Source organism: Trichomycterus rosablanca, chromosome 1 (genome assembly GCF_030014385.1).
Source record: "Trichomycterus rosablanca isolate fTriRos1 chromosome 1, fTriRos1.hap1, whole genome shotgun sequence".
NCBI lineage: Eukaryota > Metazoa > Chordata > Actinopteri > Siluriformes > Trichomycteridae > Trichomycterus > Trichomycterus rosablanca.
Genome location: NC_085988.1, coordinates 3,702,098 through 3,729,790, shown reverse-complemented (window position 1 = coordinate 3,729,790; position 27,693 = coordinate 3,702,098). Strand labels below are relative to the sequence as shown.

Genomic DNA, 27,693 nt, shown 5'->3' with positions numbered 1-27,693 from the left:
GAACTTTGGGCAGAATCACCTACTAGTGCTTGTAAGCATCCCAGCACAGAAGCTGCACCCACCATCACTTCATTGTTCACCTCTAGATGTTCAGTCCTTAAAACTGGAATATTTGTTACAGATCCATCAGATTTTTTTTAACACATCTGATGCATCTAAAACAATGTCAACTGATGTAGCATAAAAAAATAAACAACTAATATATACAGTATGTTCACATTAAAAACACACATTTACTATATATGCTTTGTCTGTGTTATATTGACTTGTGACTTGACTGTATTTTGTAACTTGTGAACATCTCTGCTGTGATGGGTGTGTGGGAGACATTTTGAGTTAATGCCTGAATCTTCAGAATTAATGTCCAACAAATGTATGTGGAGGTGTCTACATACTTCTGACAATGTTTAACCACACTAAACATTTATGAAATAAATCAGTTCTTGTTGAACATCAGTGTCTGACAAATGTCTTTTAGCTGAATTGGCAGAAATGTTAAAAACTCCATTTTTTTGTGGAAAACCTTCCCACAAGAGTGGAGACTAGGGGGGTATCATTCACAATAATACCGGTATAATTTTTTAAACGATAAAAAAAATCCCATATCGTGATAAAAGCGATATTCTGCGTTGTTTACATAATGACGTCACGCAGCTACGCATATGGCGTACGTTCATTACGTGGGTCATTTGGGCACAGCAACAAGCCACCACCGCTTTGCCGGCAACTTTTTTGCGGAAGCATTTCTGCACGCAGGTGTTCCAACAGGGACCCAATTCAACAGCGCACCTCAAACAAGTAGTTCTCCACCAAAACAGTGCAGTAATACACTGAACATAAATGTCAACCATTAACACAATTACAGAAGAAGTAGTACTACTTAGTACTACTACTACATACTACTACTACTACTACATACTACTACTACTACTTATTATTAGTAGTTGTGGCGCGCTACGAGTAAAGGCACTAATGGGCTCTGCGCGTTCCAGTGTTACCAGATTGGGTGGTATCTGCCAAATTGGGTGGGTTTTGTTGAAAAATAGCAGATAAAAACCAATTCTATTTAAAAGAAAATATTCCGTTTTAAGAAGCTCCAGCATTGAAAAAGGCTATTAAAAGTAAAGTCAATTTTCAATGCTGATTTAGCTTAATAGTGTTGGTTAGTCTGTATCATATTGTTGAAAGAAAATTTAAAATTAGTTTTCCATGCATTCACACTAGTATGTTCTGGGGTTCAATTGAGTGTCATTATTACACACAAGTTGGCAGCCAAATGATAAAGTATTGCAAAGGAATATCTTTCTTCCTCAGAATGTTATGGTTGCTATATTTTGGTTTTTCAATTGTCAGGGAAAATGAAGAGAACAAAAAGCTTATTATGTGGGTCTTCATGATGTAATTCTACATAGCACTCACTGCTTGTATAGATAAATGAGTGAGTGACCACATAAAAAGTGACCACCCCTGTGTGAGCAATGGTCTCAGTCTGGCCACCCCTATGGAAATTGTCTGACTCCGTTACTGCCAAAAAGGGGAGCGAGTTCAGTAGTGTGGAGGTGGTTTGGTTACAAAATATCAGATGCACAATAAACCACGGTAATATGTAAAGTATGTAGGAAGCATGTAATGACAAATTGATGCCGATTGAAACTGTTGAGAAGCAAGGCTTTGTCCAGCTTATTAAAAAGCTAGACCAGAGATACAGCATCCCTACAAGGCAGTATTTTTGAATAACAGCACTCCTGGACATGTATGAAAAATGCCGTGATCAGCTAGCAGCCTCAATGTCTTGTGCAGACTAATACGCTTCGACCACGGACATGTGGTCGAGCAGAACCACAAAGCCTTATCTTAGCCTAACAGTGCACTACATTATTTATGTTACATTATTTTTATTGGAAAGACAGAATACAGAAAAGTGTGCGTAATTCTTACATATTTCTACGAAGTGAACTTTGAACATAATTTTTTGCAAAAGTGTTTTCTTAAATGAATAAAACATTTTTCAGTGTTTTGTTATATCGCCAAAAATATTGTTATCGCAAAAATACCCTGAAATATCGTGATATTATTTTAGGGCCATATCGTCCACCCCTAGTGGAGACTGTGGTTTTAAAATACATTGTCCTGCATGGTCATGGTCAGGTGTTCATATGTTTGGTCATGTAGTATATTTTTAGTTTTTCTTCATGTAAATCTTTCATGTGTTTTAGCTGACAGTTCTGTGACCACAAGGTGGCAGTATTACATCTATGAGTGACACATTTAAGGATTTTATCATTCTAATAAAGCCACAGACAAAAATATCTAAAGATCAAAAACTTTTGATAGATGCAATTTTAAAGGATCTTTAAATGTTCTTCACACCTCAGACAGAAGTGTAATAATGAATGAAGGAGCATAAATATGTGGACGTGGTTGGTGTTGAAAGGAACAATCTGAAATAACTCCTTCACATAACCTTCATATTGCTGTTTGAGAGTGGAATCACCTCTGAACTTTAACTTCTGGTTTGGAGAAAATATCTAGTGTTGGTACTACTGATGTTCTCCTTATTCACATGTATTTACTCTGAGGTCTGATCTTTCCTCCTGAAGGTGAATAAAAGAACGTGTGTATGTGTGATGACCTTAATGCTTCATTTCTTCATGATTTCTTAGTGTTACAGCAAGAAGTGTTTATTCACATTTCTAAAGGGGTGCAGCATTAATTTTAGGAAGTGAAACCAGCCCCCCAACAACCAACCAAAATCAGCTAATTATAATGAGTAGAAGCTAAAGTGAGAGAACATGGGGGTGAAAGTGAGATTTGCATGAAGACGGCTGAGTGATCTGCTTTCTCCCAGAATAGAGCAGCACTTTCACCAGATGTTCAACTTCCTTCATCCAAACTCACTGAAGCACAACACACAGCACTGAATCTCCAGCTAAAGATCTTCTCTCCTAACACTCATCATGATGATGAACTAGAAGAAAAGACCAGACAATGTCCAAAATCAAGCTTTATTTCAGCACAGCAAAACTACAGGAAGAGCAACAGGACACTGAACAGAGGAAAGACAGAAATGCAGCATTGTGTAGAACTGAAACTCCATTGTAGAAGCATGTGGAAGTGTCTCCATGTTCAGTTCTATCTGGGAGCTGCTAGCCTTCACACTGGTTTCATAATTCTATCTTGTTTACTGATGGATGGGGTAGAAAGGAGCTGGTAAATTGTGCAGAACTGCTGTCAGTAACTGTATACCTACAACGTAACTATACACAAACTTTCATCTGAATGATGTTAGGAGGTGGATTTTCGTCTACACTCTCTGTACTCTCTTTTTTTTTTACTGATCAAATGATCTAAATGTGGTTTGTTTGTTCCATCAACTAGCATCCCAGTTTGGTTTAGTGTAATTCTTTCTGCTCATTAATTATTTTTTTTAATATAATTGTGGTGTATGTGGAAAGAAAACAGACTGGAGTTCAGGGTGACATTCACTTTTTGTGCTGGAGAGCCAGAACTTCCTGCCAAAACATGACATGGAATTAGGAAGAGATTTAAAGGGTAAATCCATTTCAGGTTTTTCAGCCACACCCATTGCTAACAGGTTTATACAATCAACTGTATATTAATGCCCGTGGCTTTGGGATGGGATGTGGAACATGCTCATAATCAGGTGTCCAAGTACTTTTGGTCATGTAGAGTATTTTCACCCAGTTTTTCTGAATGTAATACTTCAACACAAGGACGGATTAAGGATAGTCTGGGCCCCTGGGCAAAGAGTTGCCCATGGACCCCCCCCCCGGGGCCCCCTGACCTCAAGGGCCCCTGGGCGCTGGCCCCACTGGCCCGGTCAGTAATCCAGCCATGCTTCAACACGTTTGAGCTGATAGTTCTGCATCCACGTGGTGGCAGTGTTACATCTGTGACACGTTCAGCGATTTCACCATTCTAATAAAATCATACAGAAAAATGAATAAAGGTCAAAAGCATTTTTGATGGATGGATAATATATCAGACGGTGAAGATTAGATTTCCTCTACAGCTGTGTAGAGAAAGATTTACATTATTTAAATAAATATTACAATAAATCAAATTCCCCAAATGTCCTCGAGTCCTTGCTCAAATCTCCAACCAAGGTGTAATAAACATTATGCTCTATTCTGTGCCACAACCAAAAACCCTCTTAAGCAAGTCGAGGGGAAACCATGGCAAGGAGAAATGTCCTTAAAATGACAAGGAATAAACCTTAAAAAGAACCAGATGCAACAAGCAACTCCATCCTCTTTTGGTGGCCTAGAGGATACTTTAAATAAATGAAATTTAAACAAAGCATATTAATAATTTCTAACAAAAACAGACTTTACCACAGTCTGGACTGAAATATGACAGCCTCTTCTGGAACACCATATTTTACTTTTGTATGTTTAGAGCATTAGTTAAGTGGACAAATTGGTAGAGGGCAAGCTAGACTGTATAGATGTAGGGCAAGCCGTAGCCCAGTGGTTAGGGTACTGGACTAGTAATCAAAAGGTTGCTGGTTCAAGCCTCACCACTGCCAGGTTGCTGCTGTTGGGCCCTTGAGCAAGGCCCTTAACCCTCAATTGCTCAGATTGTATACTGTAATGTAGGTCGCTTTGGATAAAGGCATCTGCTAAATGCTTAAAATGTAAAGTTGTGAAAGGTTTAAAGTAAAAATGCTTTACCATCCCATTTTTTGGAATGTGTTGCAGGTCTGGAATGCAGAAATGGATCTATATAAACAAATTAAATTAATTTGACCTCACATACTAATGCATATTCACACACGTTTATGTCACAATTGCAGCATTAATTTTAGGAAGTGAAACCAGCCCCCCAACAACCAACCAAAATCAGCTAATTATAATGAGTAGAAGCTAAAGTGAGAGAACATGGGGGTGAAAGTGAGATTTGCATGAAGACGGCTGAGTGATCTGCTTTCTCCCAGAATAGAGCAGCACTTTCACCAGATGTTCAACTTCCTTCATCCAAACTCACTGAAGCACAACACACAGCACTGAATCTCCAGCTAAAGATCTTCTCTCCTAACACTCATCATGATGATGAACTAGAAGAAAAGACCAGACAATGTCCAAAATCAAGCTTTATTTCAGCACAGCAAAACTACAGGAAGAGCAACAGGACACTGAACAGAGGAAAGACAGAAATGCAGCATTGTGTAGAACTGAAACTCCATTGTAGAAGCATGTGGAAGTGTCTCCATGTTCAGTTCTATCTGGGAGCTGCTAGCCTTCACACTGGTTTCATAATTCTATCTTGTTTACTGATGGATGGGGTAGAAAGGAGCTGGTAAATTGTGCAGAACTGCTGTCAGTAACTGTATACCTACAACGTAACTATACACAAACTTTCATCTGAATGATGTTAGGAGGTGGATTTTCGTCTACACTCTCTGTACTCTCTTTTTTTTTTACTGATCAAATGATCTAAATGTGGTTTGTTTGTTCCATCAACTAGCATCCCAGTTTGGTTTAGTGTAATTCTTTCTGCTCATTAATTATTTTTTTTAATATAATTGTGGTGTATGTGGAAAGAAAACAGACTGGAGTTCAGGGTGACATTCACTTTTTGTGCTGGAGAGCCAGAACTTCCTGCCAAAACATGACATGGAATTAGGAAGAGATTTAAAGGGTAAATCCATTTCAGGTTTTTCAGCCACACCCATTGCTAACAGGTTTATACAATCAACTGTATATTAATGCCCGTGGCTTTGGGATGGGATGTGGAACATGCTCATAATCAGGTGTCCAAGTACTTTTGGTCATGTAGAGTATTTTCACCCAGTTTTTCTGAATGTAATACTTCAACACAAGGACGGATTAAGGATAGTCTGGGCCCCTGGGCAAAGAGTTGCCCATGGACCCCCCCCCCGGGGCCCCCTGACCTCAAGGGCCCCTGGGCGCTGGCCCCACTGGCCCGGTCAGTAATCCAGCCATGCTTCAACACGTTTGAGCTGATAGTTCTGCATCCACGTGGTGGCAGTGTTACATCTGTGACACGTTCAGCGATTTCACCATTCTAATAAAATCATACAGAAAAATGAATAAAGGTCAAAAGCATTTTTGATGGATGGATAATATATCAGACGGTGAAGATTAGATTTCCTCTACAGCTGTGTAGAGAAAGATTTACATTATTTAAATAAATATTACAATAAATCAAATTCCCCAAATGTCCTCGAGTCCTTGCTCAAATCTCCAACCAAGGTGTAATAAACATTATGCTCTATTCTGTGCCACAACCAAAAACCCTCTTAAGCAAGTCGAGGGGAAACCATGGCAAGGAGAAATGTCCTTAAAATGACAAGGAATAAACCTTAAAAAGAACCAGATGCAACAAGCAACTCCATCCTCTTTTGGTGGCCTAGAGGATACTTTAAATAAATGAAATTTAAACAAAGCATATTAATAATTTCTAACAAAAACAGACTTTACCACAGTCTGGACTGAAATATGACAGCCTCTTCTGGAACACCATATTTTACTTTTGTATGTTTAGAGCATTAGTTAAGTGGACAAATTGGTAGAGGGCAAGCTAGACTGTATAGATGTAGGGCAAGCCGTAGCCCAGTGGTTAGGGTACTGGACTAGTAATCAAAAGGTTGCTGGTTCAAGCCTCACCACTGCCAGGTTGCTGCTGTTGGGCCCTTGAGCAAGGCCCTTAACCCTCAATTGCTCAGATTGTATACTGTAATGTAGGTCGCTTTGGATAAAGGCATCTGCTAAATGCTTAAAATGTAAAGTTGTGAAAGGTTTAAAGTAAAAATGCTTTACCATCCCATTTTTTGGAATGTGTTGCAGGTCTGGAATGCAGAAATGGATCTATATAAACAAATTAAATTAATTTGACCTCACATACTAATGCATATTCACACACGTTTATGTCACAATGATACTGTCTACATTCTAACTGAATTTAGAAAAAAAAAATAATAAAAACTTAAGCTTTCCATAGTCCCAGTTGCATTATGGTCTGAACAATAAACAAATTACAATTTGAAGCTCTTCTTCTGGTTTATGACCACCAGCTACGTAAAATGAACCTGACACTGACATAAGAAAAAAAAACTCATTTTCTTGGAGGTGGCTCGGTGGATAGCACTGTTGCCTCAAAGCAAGAAGATCATGGGTTCACATCCCAAGTGGAGCCGCCCAGGTCCTTCTTGTGTGGAGTTTGCATGTTCTCTCTGTGTCTGCATGGGTTAGGTGGTTAGGGTTGCACCTATAAAAAATATAACGGTTCTTACACCGTCATAGGAACATTATCCAAGTGTTTTATTTAGGCTGTTTAACATTTATTATTTTCATTCTTTATAATAATAAGTCAGAACCATATTTTAGGCAAAACAACATAAAGAACATCATGTAACATTTTTTTCTTTAGCACCGGCCCTGCTTGTGTTACTTTAGTTTCACTTGTCGAACCTGGGGCGAACAAATATGCGCTCTGCCCACTGTGCTACTCAAACAGCGGTGTAATAAACAGGTTGTTACGCTGATAAGCCTGCGCACACACGGCGTTACTAAGACTAAAAGCGAACACTACTTAAAATAATAACCAAACGCTTTCTAATTCCCGCAGTAGCAGCATTTTCCTTCTGTTTCATACACATCACCCCGTCTCAGTCTAATCTGCAGCATTTCTCTCCCATTGATACAAGTACGGAACAAAGCGTCCAGTATCACTTCAATACAGAACACCACGTTTAGTCTCCAAATAAGGAACGATTCCGTATTTTACGGGACGGTTGGCAACCCTAGTTTGACTGTCTCCTATATAGTCAGTGAGATAAAAGCACCAAAGCTTTGAATCAGTCCCCCACATTCCTGCTGGTTTAATACGAGCTCCGATACACTGAGTCCAGTGTTACAAAAGTGAAACAAGCTTCAGAGCCTCGGTATCAAATGTTCCGTCCCTAATAAACAATGTTTTGTCCATTTTGTGTTCATTATTTCAGCCAGTTGGGCCGCTTGTGTTTTTCTTGTGAGAATTCCTTAGATGTTTAGAAGAGCGGACGGTAGATAGAGATGCACTTTTAAACAATCTAAAAACTTCCCACAAGAAAAACAAACCATTGGTAAAAGTGTTTTAGCTCTTGTAAATTAGTTTTTTTTTTTTTTGGGGGGAATTTTTTGTAATTTTGTTTTCTAAAATGTTAATTTGTTTTGCACTTCTCGGCCACCGTAAAGCCATGACCTTAATCTTAACAAACAAACATTTTCTTGGCTCACTGATGGAGGATGTGTATATGACCCTGTTTTAGATTATAATGATAATAAAGTAAATGTTGTTCTGGTGTTTCTGGTTTGTTAGTAGTCACACATATTACACCCATCCTTGCCTCACTACAGTGGCTGCCTGTTCAACACAGGATTCAGTTTAAAGTGCTTTTAGTTGTTTTGAAAGCGCTTAACGGTCGAGCCCCGGCTTATCTCAGTGGTATGCTCTCTCCCGCAACCACACAGCGATCTTTAAGATCAGCCTCTCAGAACTTGTTGACTGTTCCTAGGGCTCGTTTGAAGCTAAAAGGTGATCGTGCATTTGCAGTTTATGCTCCGAGGCTATGGAACACTCTACCTCCTACTATTCCACAAGCACCTTCGGCCGCTGTTTTTAAATCACTCCTAAAAATATACCTTTATAAGCTGGCATTTGAACAGTGAGGAGCTGTGTTAATTTTAATTGTTTAGCCTATTTTTATTTGTTTTATTTTCTCTCTTACTCTGTATTTTTATTTGCTTTTACTTTTTTTAACATAATGTATGCTTGTTCGATGTACAGCACTTTGTCAATGTAAGTTGTTTTAAGAGTGCTTTATAATAAAGCAATAAGCCACGAGAGGCCGTGCATTACGCGAAGCGGAGTGCCTAAAACTTCTTTCCCCGTGCTAAAATCATAACAGTAATGCACGGTCTCGAGTGGCTTATTGCTTTTATAAAACGGCGGTCAACATAAAATATAATAAATACAACAATGTTTAATTCATAAATGTATTTATTGTGTATAAATTTACAATAAAGCATTCTTCCGCGATGCAAAATAGTTCGAGTAACAGTGTTGCTAGGCAACACGAGGGCGAAAATAACATTCACTTTTTGCTATTCAGTGGCGTATTAATATGGAATGATATGAGGTGGTCATAGGTGTGCGTTTATCGGGGATTTTACATCGGCTTCGAACGCAGCTCAGCCAATCAGATTTTAGGACCGGAACTATCCGTTTTATAATCATGATTTACTTACTTACACCAATTTGCATAACCATTAAATGTGTTCTTCCTTGTTTTATATGACTTAAATGTAATTTCTCGCGCTGTCTTGTACTTCTTATACTGAATTAATTACTGAAATCTTTAGAATAATTGTTATTTATGGGTGATTCTTCAATTGCGGGCTCTTTTTACCATCTTAACTTTTGAAAAATAAAATGAGTAATAATTTAGTTTTAATTATGTCAAGTTAATGCTTACATGCTTTAGAGCAAAGACTTAATGATGGCTACAATTTAATTTTAATATTTTATATTTATCTGTGAAGTGGCATAGCAAAATGTCATCATGTGTTGGTAATGACGTGTTGCGGTAATGACAATTTTTACTTTTTTTTTAAGAAAAAAACTAGCTAGGCCATGGATTTGCTAAAGCTAGTCAACAGCTAGTACAAGATGATTTTTTTTTTTTTTGGTAAAGTACTGCCATATTGATGTAAATGGTAATGACGCTGAATAAATATACTCTATGATCGGGAGGAATACATGATTAAATTACTCACATTTCCAGACATTAAAATGTCAATCTTCTCTCATGGCTGGCATGTGCTTCCTTGCGAGTCTTTGTTTCCATGGTTACAACATAAACAAGTGTTACCTTCAAATGATTCCCTACAGAAACCATAAACTGTTGCGGTAATGACGATAATGTCGGGGACAGTAATATATTGCTCAAAAATATGCACAGGTTGTACAAATATGAAAACAAAAATTACATTTTGTTTCTTTTTTAGTTATTATAAAACTCATGTTGTGATTTTTATAATGAATTGATGACTTTTTAGCATTTTATTAGAGCAGAGAAGTTTTAAAGTCTGGGTTGGGGACAAGGCCAAAGTAGCAAAATATTGATGTTTAAAAATGGAAATAATAATTATTTTGGTATGTAATTTTTTTAGTGATGCAATGAATGATCTTTTTAATACCTAAAATATTTGCTTTGTAATAAAGTATTTTTAACACAAATGTGTAACCTAGGGACGTAAAAGTTCCCCCAATTGAAGAATCACCCAATCACCCATAAATGTACTGCATGTTCGGGACAGTTGTAGACTGTAGGTTAAGAAACTGGACTAGTAAGCAGAAGGTCGCCAGTTCAAACCGCACCGCTGCCAGGTTGCCACTGTTGGGCCCTTGAGCGAGGCCCTTAACCCTTAATTGCTTAGACTGTAAGTCGCTTTGGATAAAAAAGCGTCTGCTAAATGCCATAAATGTAAATGTTTGTACGTGTTCTGAATGCTCTTTTTTTATCCGGTCTTTGTCGCCACCGTGTGGTTAGAATGACAACTTCAGCCACAGGTTCAGGAAGTAAGACCGGGCCGTATCTCAAATCGCTCTATCGGCGCTACATAGGTGCCCTATACTTGGTACATGATATGGAATGTGTGCGCTATGTAGTGCACTATAGATCGGTTAGGATGTAATTTGGGACTAAACCTGTGAGTGTATTGATTTAAATATAGAGCGAGCGGACGATCATGGCGACGGTTACGGTTCGGAATTCAGCGCTGTGTGTTGTTTCTTTATTAAACTTTATTTTCGTGTTCCTGACCGGAGCGGATTTTGTCCGGTTTGTGTCGTTTCGCCCCATTTATCACAATATAACCGGCGGGGCGCCGTTGTGCCGAGGTAAGCTGTTTTAAATGCGTTTAGTTGAACGTTATTCTCTTCCGGTTTGGGTTTGATTGGGTCTGTTTGGGCGTGTGTTACTAGGTTACGCACCGTCACGGTATTCCGCACGGTTTACTTTTATATAATATTTTACTTAATACTTATGTAAAGTTTAATAATAAATCATCGCACATGTGAAGTGCGTCTCTTGTTTTTTTTGTGTGTTTCACCGCTCGGAGCGGAATTCATGGATAATTCTATTGTGATTAAAAGCCTTGACCTTGTTGTACGGATTACTGTTAACAGTAACGGTGTTCCGTGCAGAGAGTTTGTCTATAAATATTAATCTAAATGGAATAATCATGAGCTAAATTAAAAACACAAGCCAGTTAATAAGACGGTTATACAGCGATGAGACTCGTTAGTTCGTAACTTTGTGGTTTAGTTGTAGTAAAGAGTGAAATGGTGTAAGGTGTACGGTATAGCGTTATATAAATGTAACAGTATTCCGGTTATCTGGTGCTGTTATGAATATATAATATATATAATGGAACATTATTTAATATATAACAGAATATAGAGCAGTAAAGTGATGGGTGCTGCACAGCCCGGCTAGCTCAGTCGGTAGAGCATGAGACTCTTAATCTCAGGGTCGTGGGTTCGAGCCCCACGTTGGGCGACTCAGTTTTACTGTTTTTATTCTTATTTTCCAGATGTATCTGGTCTCTTTTCCACATTTAAACCAGTCAAACAGAAAGTTTCAATATTAACATAAGATTGCTTTATTGTGTAAGTACAGTAAATACAGTAAATAAAAATAGAGTAGAATAAAATAAATAAACTATACAAAAATTACTATTATACAGCAGTATGGTAATTACAACAATATAATAAAAACACCATATATACTATATATACTATATGTGTGAATAATGAAACATAGAGTCCAGGGTGGGGGGGAGATCTTGAGTTACTGTAGGGGGGGGACAGTCTGTGTATTCTGCTCTTGTTATGCAGTCTGATGGCGCTTGGCACAAAAGAACGTCTGAAGCGCTTCTAAGTAGAGGTTTCACACTACACCATCTATCACCACCCGGAATCGCAGGCGAGCTTCTCTGGTCTCACGAACTACGTTCTGTCACGATAACACACGTGAGAAGTGACGAGAGGTTTAACGACACCACGTCTAAACATGCACGTCAACAAGTAGCAAACGATCAAAGTTTGTGTAAAATCAAGGAGGAAAAATAAATGAATCTCAGTGGATTTGGCAACACGAACAGTATGGATCGTTCTGTAGTGAGTTGGAGGTTAATAAATATTTTTGCAATGCAGCGTGGGTATTATGTTCTGTAGAGAACGATCAGGTCAGAAATACTGTAAAACGTGTGTGTGTGTGCTGATGTATTCTGATATAAACTATATTACGCCCCTGTCCCACCTGTTTACACTCCTCTCCTGCGTTTCCCCTCGCACCGTATCCTGCGCTCTCATTGGCTGTTCGACACGTCACTCGTTACCAGTTGTGCAACTCAGATTGAGATATCTGACGTGCTGGAAATCTCGTTTCACTCGGCGAATCGCTCGGATCGAGTCGTTGGGCAGTTCACACGTAGCGATCGAGAGCCGAGTTTCGATCGCCGAGTTGCTCCCGAGCCGGAGACTCTAGCGCCGACCGGCCGCCGAGCGAAAATCTGGGCAGAAGTCGTGTAGTGTGAACCGGGCATTAAGAGGGCAGGGTAATGCCATCTGGAGGGGGGTAATGCCCACCCCGGCGCCCCCATAGCGCCGGCCCTGCCTGTGTTACTTTAGTTTCGCCCTAAGCCGGATTCGAACCTAGGGCGGAGAAATACGCACGATGAGCTCTGCCCACTGCGCTACTCGTCCCGCATCAGTTCAATACGGAACACCGCGTTTAGTTTTCAAATAAGGAACGATTCCGTATTTTACGGGACGGTTGGCAACCCTGCATCTGAGTAACGTTTATACAACAGTTAGTTCCGACCTTACAATCTGATCGGTTGAGAAGCGTTCTAACGATATTGGTGATAACAGCACACGGCCTTTTCACACCACAACTGTGTTACTCCGCTGACGCGTTGCCACATCCTACAGAGCAGCCTTTTTTTTTCTAACTGCACGATGAACGGAAGTGTGCAGATTAACATCTACAAATAACGCAATAACGCTAATAAGGGCGGCACGGTGGCTAAGTGGGAAGCGCCGTCGCCTCACAGCAAGAAGGTCCTGGGTTCGATCCCCGGGCGAGTGTGTGGAGTCTTCATGTTCTCCCCGTGTCCGCGTGGGTTTCCTCCCACAGTCCAAAGACGTGCAAGTGAGGTGAATTAGAGATGCTAAATTGTCCATGAGTGTGTTGGATATAACCTTGTGAACTGATGAACCTTGTGTGAAGATAAACTCCCGTTTCCTGTCATGAATGTAGCCACAGTGTAAAACATGGCGTTAAAATCTTAATAAACAAACAATAACTCTAATAAATAACTAAGTTCTATCTTTTAATTCTTAATTAATTTTATTTTTAGCTTTTTCTCCTTTTCCTTTCATCTTCGCTTATTATTTTTATTCCAAACTAGCGTTACTTTGTAGTGGTAAACTATTTGCCTTTTTAGCCGACTGTGTTAAGGCAGCGTAGGAATTTTTACCGTCGCATAGCAGCAACTCATTCGTTGTGGAACTACTTTTTGGCGGAAGGTATCGTCAATATTAAAGCATATTTATTATGAAATTCAGGGCTTCTTTGATCTATTTTCTTTCTTTATTTTGTAAAAACTGTTGTATAAAAGCAATAGAACACTTGAGGTGTTATTCGCGATAACACACGACCTCAAGTGTTCTATTGCTTAAGTATTTCATGGCAGTCTTGCTTCTTCAATTTGCCATGAAATGTGGCCACTGTGTCTTTAATTCGCGGTCTGTTCCCAGAGCTACGCCTCAGCCCGCCTAAAGCACCGCTAATCTAGAAAGTTTTCATTCATCAGTAGCCAGTTTGTACCATTTTTGCATTTTTCCTTTTGTAACCTCAACTGTCTGTGAAGACGAGGGCGCAACCAAGCAGAAATAAACCAAAATGCTTTAAATAATGAAATGATTTAATATTCATTCCTAAAAAAGAAAATCTATGAACAAGTGCAGAAATCCCTGCATTCCCAGAACACGACCAGTGATGGCTTAGTTACCTTGAAAAAGTAATCGGATTACTGATTACTCCTTTAAAAAGTAACTTAGTTACTTTATGGATTACTTGATTTTAAAAGTAACTAAGTTAGATTACAAGTTACTTTATTAGTTATATAATGCGGAATATTTCAAAGATATTCCTTTGCAATACTTTATCATTTGGCTGCCAACTTGTGTGTACTGATGAGACTCAACTGAATCCCAGAACATGCTAGTGTGAATGCATGGAAAACAAATTTTAATTTTCTTTCAAGAATATGATACAGACTGACCAACACTATTACGCTAAATCAGCATTGAAAATTGACTTTACTTTTAATATCCTTTTTCAATGCTGGAGCTTCTTAAAACGGAAGATTTTCTTTTAAATAGAATTGTTATTTACCTGCTATTAAATTGTTTTCCAACAAAATCCCCCAATTTGGCGGATAATCGCCCAATCTGGCAACACTGGAATGCGCAGAGCCAGCTGGCGCTTTTACTCGTAGCGCGCCACGAACACTACTAAATAGTACTACTGTACTACTGTAATGGTGTTGGTGGTTGACATTTATGTTGAGTGTATTACTGCACTGTTTTGGTGAAGAACTACTCATCTGAGGTGCGCTGCTCCTGCCTGCAGAAATGCTGCCGCAAAAAAATTGCCGGCAAAGCGGTGGTGGGGGGGCCAGAGGGGTGGCCGAAGATTACTTTATGGTGGCCATGGCAACCACTGGCCACCCCCTGGCTCCGCCCCTGCCAAGAAGAAAGCAAAAATATCTTTTCACTAAGGAAAATGACAAAAATAGTAACGCACAGTAACTTGGATAAGTAACTTTAATCTGATTACTGGATTGGAAATAGTAACGCGTTAGATTACTCGTTACTGAAAAATGTGGTGAGATTAGACCATCAGTGAACACGAGTGCCATGAAATACACGCCCTTTTATTCATACGTGGCCTGGACCACTGTGGCCTCAGATCCAGCCGATCCGGTCTGTATGTGGACGTCCCGAGTTGTTTACGAATGGCCGATTGTGCCCGTAGACGGTGTGACGTGGTCGGCGGCTCTGAGGGATCCCGCGGTACTGAGGGCTCTGGCCGTGGATGTATCGCTGCTGCTGGTGTTCAGTCTACAACACAGCGTGCTGGCATGGGCGCCCATCAAATCAGCACTGCAGTCGGTACTGGGAGTGTTAAACCGAGCGGCGTACTGCTTCACCACTGCACTGGCACTGCAGGTAACATGCACGGTCACAGGCGCACTCACCCTAGTGGTGTAGGCACACCATCCACATTAAATTCCCTACTGGTTTAAAAGTGCACGTGTGAAGGGTTTTTCATGCGTGTGTGTGTGTGTGTGTGTGTGTTACAGGCGCTGATGCATTACTGGCAGCCAGTGACCAGCGCCCCCTGTCTGTGGTCGGTGCGCAGTGCACCATGGGATATCTGGTTCCCCCTTATCTGCTTCATTGTGCATTTTCTGTGCTGGGCTCTGATCTGCAGCATCCTGCTCATCTTCGACTATCCGGAACTGCTGGGTCTCAAACAGGTACACACACACACACACACACACATTACCATATAGAAGCACTTTGTAGTTCTACAATTACTGACTGTAGTCCATCTGTTTCTCTACATGCTTTGTTACCCCTTTTCACCCTGTTCTTCAATGGTCAGGACCACCACAGAGCAGGTATTATTTAGGTGGTGGATGATTCTCAGCACTGCAGTGACACGGACATGGTGGTGGTGTGTTAGTGTGTGTTGTGCTGGTATGAGTGGACACTATTTAAAAACTCCAACAGCGCTGCTGTGTCTGATCCACTCACTGTCCACTCTATTAGACACTCCTACCTAGTCGGTCCACCTTGTAGATGTAAAGTCAGAGACGAACGCTCATCTATCGCTGCTGTTTGAGTCGCTCATCTTCTAGACCTTTATCAGTGGGCACTGGACGCTGCCCACGGGGCGCTGTCGGCTGGATATTTTTGGTTGGTGGACGATTCTCAGTCCAGCAGTAACAGTGAGGTGTTTAGATCCACTCATACCAGCACAACACACACTAACACACCACCACCATGTCAGTGTCACTGCAGTGCTGAGAATCATCCACCACCTAAATAATACCTGCTCTGTGGTGGTAGAACAGAGTGAAAGGGGGGTAACAAAGTATGTAGAGAAACAGATGGACTACAGTCAGTAATTGTAGAACTACAAAGCGCTTCTATATGGTAAGTGGAGCTGATAAACAAGGCGCTGGTTTAATGTATACGTCTCACGTCATCTCGTCCTCTCTCTCAGGTGTACTACGAGTGTTTGGGTTTGGCCGACCCCCTCTCCCTGAAGTCGACCCGCGCCCAGCGCCTGTACGCTCACCTGCGCCACCCGGTGTGCGTGGAGCTGCTGCTGGTGCTGTGGCTGGTACCCACCCTGACCCTGGACAGGTGTGTGTTCGGGGCCTTTCTCACCCTCTACCTGGCCACGGCTCACTCCCTGGATACGGAGGACTACGTCTACCTGAGTGCTCAGCTCCGCAGCAAACTGCAGCACTTCTCCACACCAGCGGGGGGCGGCGACACCCACAACAACAACACCGAGAAGGACGGGCAGCGTAAACTCGACTGAGCCGAGCGTTCCGGTACCGATCGGACACAGCCTCATCGACTCCCCCTCACCTACAGGCCTGATCGGTACAGGTCGTGTTCACACCCCACTGTTCCCTCTTGTAACTAGAGAGTGAGGGCGGGGCCGTTTTAATACAGTATTAACAAAACAAACTAAACTGAAGAGTATTGATACCTGAATCTGTACTGGTGTGTAGGAGGTCAGACTGAAGGTGGTTATTCTACACACACACACACACACACACACACATTTATCACTTCGTTCTGTTGGCTGCTCCCATAGGGGGCGCCACAGTGGTCCGTTCATCCTCCCCCGTCACACCAACCACCAGCACCCTTCTCCCCACAGACATCTCTGACATCCCTCTTCTGCACGTGCTCAAACCAGCTCAGTCTCGTCTCCCTGACTCTACAAAGTTGAATCAGTTCATCTGGACACAAGTTATTTTTAAATTTTTTTATTTTATTTTATTATTATTTTTTTTTTTTACCCCTTTTTCTCCCCTTTTTAGCGCATTCAATTGTTCAATTAGCATCGTGCTTCCTCTCTGTCTATGCCGAACCCTGCCCCGACGGAGGTGATTGAAGCTAACCCGTATCCCCTCCGAAACACGAGCAGCAGCCAGATGCATCTTTGCCACCCACACATTGACGAGTTTGGCGCCACCTAGCGTTGCATGCGGAGAGACACACCCTAAGGGCACCCTCTCCCATCTCTGTGTAAGCGCCTCCAATCAGCCGGCAGAGAACGCAATCGCATTCTGACAGAGAGAGAGCCACATCCGGTTCTTTGTCCCACCCCCCACATGCCCACATGAGCAACCGGCCAATCGTTGCTCATATAGCCACTCAGCTTCGAACCGGTAAAGCAAGGCTGGATTCGATACCACGCTCTCAGAATCCAGCCCTGGTTGCAGCGCGTTTCTTTTTACCGCTGCGCCACCTGAGCGGCTGGAATTTTTTATAAAATGCTTTTTCTCCCCCTGTAGCGCGTCCAATTGCCCGATTGCGTCACGCTTCCTCTCCTGACCGAGGAGATCGAAGCTAACCCACGCACCCTCTGACATGTGGGCAGCAGCCGTATGCATCTTATCACCCACACATCGACGAGTGTCGTGCCACCTAGCGTCGTGTACAGAGAGACACACCCTAATGCCTAGTTCACACTACACGATTTTTGCCCTGATTTTCGCTGGTCGGCGCTAGATTTGCCGGCTCGGGAACGACTCCGCGTTCGCTCTGCGATCAAAACTCGACTCTTAATCGCTATGTGTAAACAAGCGGCTCTATCATGTCAGATATCTGATCTGAGTTGCCCGACTGGCAATGAGTGCGGTGTCGAACAGCCAATGAGAACGCAAGATACAGTGTGAGGGGAAACGCAGGAAAGGAGTGTAAACAGGTGGGACAGGGGCGTAATATAGTTTATATCAGAATACTTTGGCACACAACTCACTATAGAACAATCCCTGCTGCTCGTGTTGCCAAATCCACTCGGATTCATTTATTTTTCTATTTGATTTGACGTGCATTTTTGGACGTGGTATCATTAAACCCCTCGTCACTTCTCACGTGTGTTTTTGTAAAAAAAATAAAATAGAACGTAGTTTGGGAGAGCGGAGAAGCTCGCCTGTGATTCCAGCTGGTGATTGATGGTGTAGTGTGAAACCCCCCTATCACCCATCAGTCGTGTAGTGTGAACTGCACAGCGACCCGGCAAATCAGAAAGTCGCGTAGTGTGAACTCGGCGTAAGAGCACTCTTTCCTCATCTCTGTGCAGGCGCCTCTAATCAGCCAGCAGAGGTCGTAATTGCACCAGTCTGGCAGAGAGAGACCCCATCCGGCTTAGCCCCGCCCATATCTGAACAACAGGCCAATCGTTGTTCATGCGGCCGCTCAGCCTCATCCGGTAGGCAGAGCTGAGCTTCGATGCGATATATTCGAGATCTCAGCTCTGGTTGTACTGATGAACCGATTCAACTTTGTGGATTTGTGTACCTGGATTATTGAGCATATATCAAGAGACTCCTTGACTCTGGTTCAGAACATCCTTCCTGCGCTACACCTTCATCTAGTTTATTTTATTTGGAAAGTCAAATGAAATAAAACATTATAAACATGAACTGGCTTTAAAATGTAAAAGCTTTTAGAACATCAATACTCGCCACATGGACTTTTGATTTGTCCGGTCAGCTGCGTTAAAGTAATACAGATCTTTATGTTCACGTTTACATTTACAATTCTGACTGCCAATTTGCCACCGTTCGGCCAATGAGCAAGGCCCTTAAACCTCGATAGCTTAAATTGTATTCAGTGTTGGGGATTGAATGGCAACCTTTACATTACATTTACATTTTTGGCATTTAGCAGACTTGCAGTACTGTGACAGTATACAGTCTAAGCAATTGAGGGTTAAGGGCCTCGCTCAAGGGCCCAACAGTGGCAACCTGGCAGTGGTGGGGCTTGAACCAGCAACCTTTGGATTACTAGTCCAGTACCTTAACCACTAGGCTACAACTGCCTACAACCTTCTGATCAATGCTCCAGTACCTTCACCATAGAGCCTCCACTGCCTACTATATAAAGCTCGTTGTGCTCTAGTAATGGAAGGATCCGATCGGCGAGAGATCAGAAAAAAAATGCATCAAGCCAATATTTCTGTCCTGGAGTGGAGCAAACACTGGACTAGTAACCAAAAGTCTGCTGGTTCAAGCCTTATTGCTGCCAGGTTGCCACTGTTGGGCCCTTGAGCAAAGTCCTTATCCCTCAATTGCTCAGACTGTATACTGTCACAGTGCTGTAAGTCGCTTTGGATAAAAGCGTCCGCTACATGCCGAAAATGTAAAGGAGCAAACGGCATCTGAAACAGGTTTTACCTCCACACGTCCTGCATTTTCTTGAAATAATAAAAATGTTTGATTTAGATCAAGCTGTGTAAATTGGAGGTCTGATTCTAAACACACAAGATGAAAGTGTTTCTAATTCTCCTAACAATCCATAGAGTACCATCACTATTTTCATCCTCATCATAAGATTTAGAAAGCCCCCATACTGGCAAAATGTAGTGAATGAAGTCTAGCATTCAGGCCTGTACCGTTCACTTGGTGTATGCCACACACACACACTCACCGACTCTTGTAGAAGATGGTGAAGGATGACACATATGACCAGACCTCACAGACCTCTTGCTCTGTATGGAGTTGTGGACTGAATGTAAGGTGTTCTCACAGGAATGTATTTAAATTGCAGTATTTTTTTAAATGACGGAGCTCAGAGAGAGAGAGAGAGAGAGCAGGAGATGTGATACAGGTTTATTGTGAGAGTGTTTTTATAGATCATGCTAAAGTCATTCTGGTTGGTATTTTTCAGACATGATTGACTGTTGTGATTGGTTAATCATTAATCTTAAACTTTTACCAGGATTCTGGGTGTCTGGTACACGTTAGCAGTGTTTATTGCTTTTGCTTCTTCAGCTACAAGACTGAACTCATCTCGTATTATTATTTTCCTGCCTTTTAATACATTGGCTTCTGTCTTACTTGCGATCTGATGTAAATAATCATTCAGATGAATCAGTGATATCATTATTAGGTACGTTTGGGTTGCTCGAACCAGTCGTTCCAGAACTGCTACACCAGGTGACCCTGAAAGCGTGATCGGTTTTCATATTTCAATAATTGTAAAATCAGTTGGATTGGTGTTTGATGAAAACGTAACGTAGGTTTGAACCGCCACCACACGTCACTGCAGTGTGGCTTTCTAGTCTGATTACAAAATCTACCACGCTCCCCAAATTAAATGATGCCCCTCTGATCGTTTAGACAAGTCTGCGCCTGCTAAGTTTATTATTTATAACTGGACAGTAGATCATAAAAAAAACCTCACTTCTTCAACTATAGATGACTACAGATTGGCTAATGTGTTCCACTGAGGGGACAGGAGTAATTGAATATGCAGAGCAAGGTCTGTCTGCATTCTGACTGTTGAAGCTAGAGGTCAGTGTGAGTGTGTTTATCTCCAGTCTGTCACGACAGAGCAGTTTAATACAAACATGACTACGTTGTTAATTTATTTTGAGCTAATTTGCCATTTTTTAAATACAGTCTTGTGTTAAATGCGTTTCCAGGTGGTCACAGGAGGTTTAGGTTTAATCCAAGGGAACTTTGTGTGTAAAATACTGTCACTGAGCATAAACTAATGATTTTAACTTCAGACCTCCAGGAGAAACCTCTTGCATCTCTGTGGTTCTGACGTTTTTGCCACAAAGTTCCCAGTTTTACATCAAAACATGTTAAATTTCTACCTACTGTCTTACTGTTCATCCACTGTTTACATCCAGCTACATCCGGGTTTGTGTATTTATTAGAATTTAATCAAAAATTAAATACATTTTTTCTTTACTGTTTAAAAAACCACAAGCAAAGTTAAATAAAAAGCAAACATTTGTTTTACATAATTATTACTGATTATTAGGGCACTCAGGTGGTACAGCATTAAAATCCCAGCAGTAAAATCCCAGCAGTAAATCCCACTACTGCTGAGATCTGGGGATCCAGTGTTCGAATCTCAACCGTGCTCTTAGCTGGCCGAAACAGTCTAGCCATTGGGGGGCACACTTGCTGGTCCCAAGCCTGAAAGAAAGATGCAGCAAAAATAATAATAATTTTAATCTTTCCAGTGACGTTACACAATGTGTATTATGTAATTAAAAATACAGACTTTAAAACAATATACATGTTCTTAATTAGCGTTGGTTCTTTCATACGTGTGCTGTGACATACAGCACATTCATTTTAAGTTACATATTTGTTGCTCATTTCTCCTCGTCAGCCATCGAAAAGCTTCTGGAGCGACTCTGGTTCGACCAACCGTTCATTAAGTTCAGGTTTGCACTGTTGATGCATGTCTCTTAAACCTTTAAGCTCAGCTTTAGCTCACACTGAGATCAGTGTTACGTTTATACAAGCTTTCTTACTGAAGCTGCTTTTTTATGCTTAATGTTTGTCTTTTTTTTTGTTAATATGAAATGTTGTATAAGACGCGTTTATTTTTAATATTTTAGTACAGGCTGTAATATCTGTGGGAGATAGATTGTGTGAACGGATGTTTTCTATTGGTTTATGGATTTTGAATTCTGGGTGATGTTGCTTTTTTATGTAAAACAATAAAATGTAAAGAAACGACACGACTGCGTGCTGTATTGTACATCGTAGCAATCTAAACACGTTCAGTAAATCCTTTATCTGCAATATTCCTCATATTCTTTCTCCACACGTGTTTGTTAACATCATTTAATATCATGTATAATCGTCACATCCACTGAAACGTTTTGTAGGTTCTAGTGTTTTATTCACTATCAAATGGGGACAGTGTAGCCTAGTGGGTAGAGCATTGGGCTATCAACTAAAAGGTTGAGTTCAAATCCCAGCTCTGCCATACAGCCACTGTTAGGCCCTTGACGCTCTCAGCTCCAGGGGTGCCGTACAGTGACTGACCCTGTCCTCTGACCCCAACTTCCAAACAAGCTGGGATACATGATGGGATATCGTACTGTACACATGTACACTAATCAGCCATAACATTAACACCACCTCCTTGTTTCTACACTCACCGTCCATTTTATCAGCTCCACTTACCATATAGAAGCACTTTGTAGTTCTACAATTACTGACTGTCAATGGTCAGGACCCCACAGAGCAGGTATTATTTAGGTGGTGGATGATTCTCAGCACTGCAGTGACACTGACATGGTGGTGGTGTGTTAGTGTGTGTTGTGCTAGTATGAGTGGATCAGACACAGCAGCGCTGCTGGAGTTTTTAAGCATCATGTCCACTCACTGTCCACTCTATTAGACACTCCTACCTAGTCGGTCCACCTTGTAGATGTAAAGTCAGAGACGATCGCTCATCTATTGCTGCTGTTTGAGTCGGTCGTCTTCTAGACCTTCATCAGTGGTCACAGGACGCTGCCCACGGGTCGGTGTTGGCTGGATATTTTTGGTTGGTGGACTATTCTCAGTCCAGCAGTGACAGTAAGGTGTTTAAAAACTCCAGCAGCGCTGCTGTGTCTGATCCACTCATACTAGCACAACACACACTAACACACCACCACCATGTCGGTGTCACTGCAGCGCTGAGAATCATCCACCACCTAAATAACACCTGCTCTGTGGTGGTCCGGTGGGGGTCCTGACCATTGAAGAGCATGTAGAGAAACAGATAGACTACAGTCAGTAATTGTACTGTAGAACTACAAGGTGCTTCTATATGGTAAGTGGAGCTGATAAAATGGACAGTGAGTGTAGAAACAAGGAGGTGGTGTTAATGTTATGGCTGATAAGTGTGTATATACGTTTCAGGTTTCATTTCTTGATACAGTGTCGGACTGTGTTAAGTAACAGCGTTTTTTTTAAATACACCCATGTCCATGAGGGTACATTTATCACATTAAGTGATGGTTTCTTATGCAATACCATCTGATGGTTTCTACCCAATCATGCCACCTGCTTATTGTTTGATGTTTCTGGTGTAACATTAATATAAATAAGAGTGAACATTTTATAGAATGTTATATTACCCTGTTCCTACTTTATACCACCTCTATTTAGATTTAAACATCCAAGAGTTATCCAATCAGATAGACACAGTGACGACGTGCTGGATTCGAAATCCTCTCACAGCAGAAGCACCAGGGTCCGACTCTAATCCCATTACACCACTGAACCATTAAAGCCCATCAGTGGATTACTGTGGGATTACAGATCCGAACAGACTTCCTACCAGAACACACACTCTCGGTTCACACATCACACACTCATCACAGATGTATCGTTCCTGTGGAAACTGAAGCTAATAAGTAATTAAACATCACATTCCATCTAGAGTTTGACGTTTTTCCACTGTACTGGTGCCAACATGGAAATAACAGAATCTCCTCACCTGCTGCAGTGACGTGAAAGGTACGTTTCATTCATTCATTCATTCATTGGTGTACTTTAGAGGAGAGTCATTTATTATCAGAAAGGGTTAATTTTAATGAGAGACTGGAGAAGGGAAGGTCAGAAAACAGTCATCTTATGCTGATGAAGGTTAGATCTACTCTAAACACTTAAAAAACTGGTCTACCATGAACCAAAAGGCGAAACATATTGTAGTGTGATGGCCTGGGGTTGCTTTGCTTCTGTGGGACCTGGACTACTTGTCATAATGGATGGAAACATACAGTAAATTCTGCTCTCGATCAGTAAACCCTCAAGGAGACTTTCAAGCTGTGAGCCATGACCCGTCATTGGTGTACAGACTGATCCTTTGGTGGATCCTTTTATACCCAATAATTAATCCCTCACCTGTTACCAAGTCACCTACTCATTGTGGAACGTTTCAGATCAGTCTTCAACTTAAATAGTCTATAAAACGTTTCAGTTCCCCACTTTCAGTGTGTTGCAGGCGTCAACTGATCCCTTTATGAACGTATAAAGCTGAATGACATTATAGAGTCAAATTAATGACCTAAATTAGTAACCTAATAATAATCTAAATTAGTATGTGCATATATTTTTTAGATTGTAACATATCCTGCTGTGATGCTCTCTGCCTTTTAATTCTTGTTCAGGCTAAATTCTGTGTTTGGTGTCAGAATGCCAAATTTACTTAGTATATTTATAACGTAGATCTACATTTATATTGTCCTCCTTTACCACAGACACGCCTCATAACACAAGAGATGTACCGGTTTCTCTTCTTGTACATTTTGGGATTATGTGTAAATATTTCTCAGCATCACTTGTTGGAAAACCGCCTCAGTCGAACACTGATGTGGAAACACTGACATCTAGTGGTGGGATGCGAGTTGAAGTCACTTTGCGGGTCACAAAATCTGCATGCAATGTGGGAGATGCAGTTTATGTAGGATTTTACAGTGTATTTTAAGACAATCATACGTCTTTTAAGCTCTCGCTGGCCCATGGGCCTTGAGTTTGACACATGGTCTAGAGTGTCCTGGGTTCTTAAAGGCGTTTCAACTCTCAGTTTATTTGTCATTTGTACAGAAGTTAGCAGCAATCGTACATTGAAACGTGTGTTGGGAGGCTCGGGAACTCGCAAACATAAGAGAAAAGGAGAGAACCGAGGGTAGGGTAATAAAATAGAATAAAATAAAATATCATTACATTACATTACATTACATTTTCGGCATTTAGCTGGCGCCTTTATCCAAAGCGACTTACAGTACACAGTCCAAGTAATTAATGGTTAAGGGCCTTGCTCAAGGGCCCAACAGCCACAACCTGGCAGTGGTGGGGCTTAAACCAGTACTAGTCCAGTACCTTAATCACTAAGCTACAACGTCCCTAAATACCTGGGTGGGAGGTAAGACTACCATGACCTGCATGACTAAGAGCATACACAGACATGGTGCATATCAGGTTATCAGGTAAATGTTGGATTAAGACCATTGATGGCTCCTGAATTGATCTTCTAATGTTACACTGTGCTTTTAAGTTCAGGTTAAACACTACATGATAAATGAGTTTTACTGTCAAAACCCTCCAAAGCTTCTGAGTGAGGCTGAGGTCAGGACTCTGGACTGGAGTATCTTTAAACCGAACTTTTCTTTATGTCCTTTAAGAGCTTGCACAGTGGCACAGTCACGCTGGAACAGGTAAGGATGAATACAAATAAAGACAAAATATTATGGACAAAGAGATTTCCAGATCATAAATGGATGTCAAATGCGACTCAAATGTGGTATAAAGATAAACCTGATAAAGAAAGATAAAGCAAAAAGAAATATTTTATTTATTTATTAGAATTGTAACATCATGTTTTACACTTTTGGTTACATTCGTGACAGGAACGGTAGTTACTCATTACACAAGATTCATCACTTCTCAAGGTTATATCAAACACAGTCATGGACAATTTAGTGTCTCCAATTCACCTTACTTGCACGTCTTTGCACTGTGGGAGGAAACCGGAGCTCCCGGAGGAAACCCACACAGACACGGGGAAAACATGCAAACTCCACACAGAAAGGACTCGGACCGCCCCACCTGGGGATCGAACCCAGGACCTTCCTGCTGTGAGGCGACAGCACTGCCCACTTAGCCACAGTGCCGCCCTAAAAAGAAATAAAGTATTATTTAATCAAAGTAAAGGAATTTAGACAGATGTGTAGAAGCTAGGCAGAATGAAAAAGACAGGGTGCAATGAAACTGGATAAAGAGTTTTAAAAGAAAACAATCAAAAGAAGCACAAACGAGGGAACAAAAACCTTCCCTGAACATCTGTTAGCACTTGTTGTGGCTTAAACACATGAATTGGGCGGCACGGTGGCTCGGTGGGTAGCACTGTCGCCTCACAGCAGGATGGTCCTGGGTTTGATCCCCAGTTGGGGCGGTCTGGGTCCTTTCTGTGTGGAGTTTGCATGTTCTCCCCGTGTCTGTGTGGGTTTCCTCATTACTAAAGAGCCATTTCATATGAACCAGTTACAAGAAAAATAATTAACAGTTGGTTTTTCGTGTTTCATTACAGACAACTGAGCAAGAGAGAACCAGCTTCCACTATAGTTAAAAAATACACTCATCTGTACATCCATCCATCCATCTAGCCACCCATCTATGTGCTATGTCCATCTCTACACTACCAGAATGGAAGCAGCTTCTTCTGAAGCGAAAGAGGCAGGAGGAGGAAGAACGGGAGAGAAAAGAAAGAGAAGAAGAAAAGAGATTAGCCAGCATGCCAGCCTGGAAACGAGGGATCATCCAGAAAAGAAAGGCAAAACAGGACATCGCTGGACAGAAAGAAAGAGAAAACGACAGGGAGGGAGAGGAACCTGAGCATGAAACTCAGACTTCATCCATCAGGTCCATCCAGCAAAATCCATTCATTCGTTTAGAGAACAGCTACAGGAGGAGGGAGAGGAGCTGTGAAAGGAGGAGTGTAGAGGAGAACCTGAACGTCACAGAGAGGGAAAAGGAAGATAATAGAGGTCAGAATAAGAACATCTGTGGGTGGGAAGATAAAGTAATACAGACTCAGAAAACTGTGGATGCTGGGAAAGACAGAATAAAAGGTGAGATAGATGCTATTCCTACCATCAAAGCAGAAAATATCATCATCATCGAAGAAAAGAGCTCAGAAAAAGTCAAACACGTAGAAGAACGAGATGTCACGTTAAACTCTGATAAAGAAATCGGTCTAAGAGAGATTCTCTTCGCTGGAGGAAGACTGACAGAGATCCGAGCGTCCGAGGTACTGATCATCAGACCAACCTTCACAGAGGGGTGGAGCAAGGAACAGAGGGTCGAAAACACAGAAAACGAAAATGCGGGTCCAGAAATCGGAAGGGTGAGCCTACTGATTAGCAAATTTGGCCAGAATCGCCACGCTCCCTGCAGGTCCAAAAGCAGCGACTGCTTCACCTCGCTGGAAAACAAGAGGCAGGATGAGGAAAAAGAGATATACAGAAAACACGAGTGGATGAAAGAAGGAAATGTGGTAACTAGAGGAGTCCCCAAACGCTCCTTCAGCTTCTCAGAGAGAGTGATAAACGCCCGTGATGGTTTCAAACAGGAGGGGAGAAGGTTGGAGAGAAGTTACTCTGACCGCAGGAGGATAGAGGTTGATGGAACGATGGAGGGCATCGACGAGGAAACGAATGAAAGCAGAAGCAAGGATGGAACGAAGAGGTTCAATAAGAAGAGTGAGAGAATAAATACAGTCAGAGACGGGATGAGTGAAGAAAGGCGCAGTGGAATGGAAAAGGAGATTGAGAAGATTCCCAGAGGAAGGAATGAAAGTCAAATTCAGCTAGAACTTCAACACGAGGTCATAAAAATGGGAACCGATGGACTGGGATCTGTGAAAAAGCTAACTAATAGAGACACGGAGGAACTGAGTGTGAACTGCAGTGAAAAACATCATGGGAAGATCCACATACCCAGATCTGTCTTTTTTGGGACAGACGAGCCAGGCCTGTTA

At 41.5% G+C, this 27,693-nt stretch overlaps 1 protein-coding gene, 1 non-coding gene, 1 pseudogene and 2 gene segments (V, D, J or C); 4 read left to right on the top strand and 1 right to left on the bottom strand.

The window, feature by feature from the left end:
* The window catches only part of LOC134316941 (zinc finger protein 850-like), a 1,214,164-nt pseudogene that overhangs the window by 1,015,204 nt on the left and 171,267 nt on the right, over window positions 1-27,693 (top strand).
* The window catches only part of LOC134317855 (Ig kappa chain V-III region MOPC 63-like), an 89,862-nt gene that overhangs the window by 15,582 nt on the left and 46,587 nt on the right, over window positions 1-27,693 (bottom strand).
* The window catches only part of LOC134317445 (Ig kappa chain V-III region MOPC 63-like), a 68,933-nt gene that overhangs the window by 13,592 nt on the left and 27,648 nt on the right, over window positions 1-27,693 (top strand).
* Window positions 10,775-16,871, top strand: nrm (nurim). Its single transcript, XM_062998160.1, has 4 exons — window positions 10,775-10,926; window positions 15,134-15,327; window positions 15,462-15,638; window positions 16,391-16,871. The coding sequence occupies exons 1-4, from the start codon at window positions 10,776-10,778 to the stop codon at window positions 16,712-16,714; spliced, it is 846 nt and encodes a 281-aa protein (XP_062854230.1). The 5' UTR covers window position 10,775; the 3' UTR covers window positions 16,715-16,871.
* On the top strand, window positions 11,515-11,587 carry trnak-cuu (transfer RNA lysine (anticodon CUU)). The gene has a single exon. It is a non-coding gene; the product is annotated as a tRNA-Lys (tRNA).

Bases quoted from the DNA above. Each gene is read 5' to 3' on its own strand.
- nrm (XM_062998160.1), top strand. From the start codon at position 10,776: ATGGCGACGGTTACGGTTCGGAATTCAGCGCTGTGTGTTGTTTCTTTA. The intron at 10,927-15,133 runs GTAAGCTGTTTT...TTGTGCCCGTAG, and splicing joins CGGGGCGCCGTTGTGCCGAG to ACGGTGTGACGTGGTCGGCG. The intron at 15,328-15,461 runs GTAACATGCACG...TGTGTGTTACAG, and splicing joins CCACTGCACTGGCACTGCAG to GCGCTGATGCATTACTGGCA.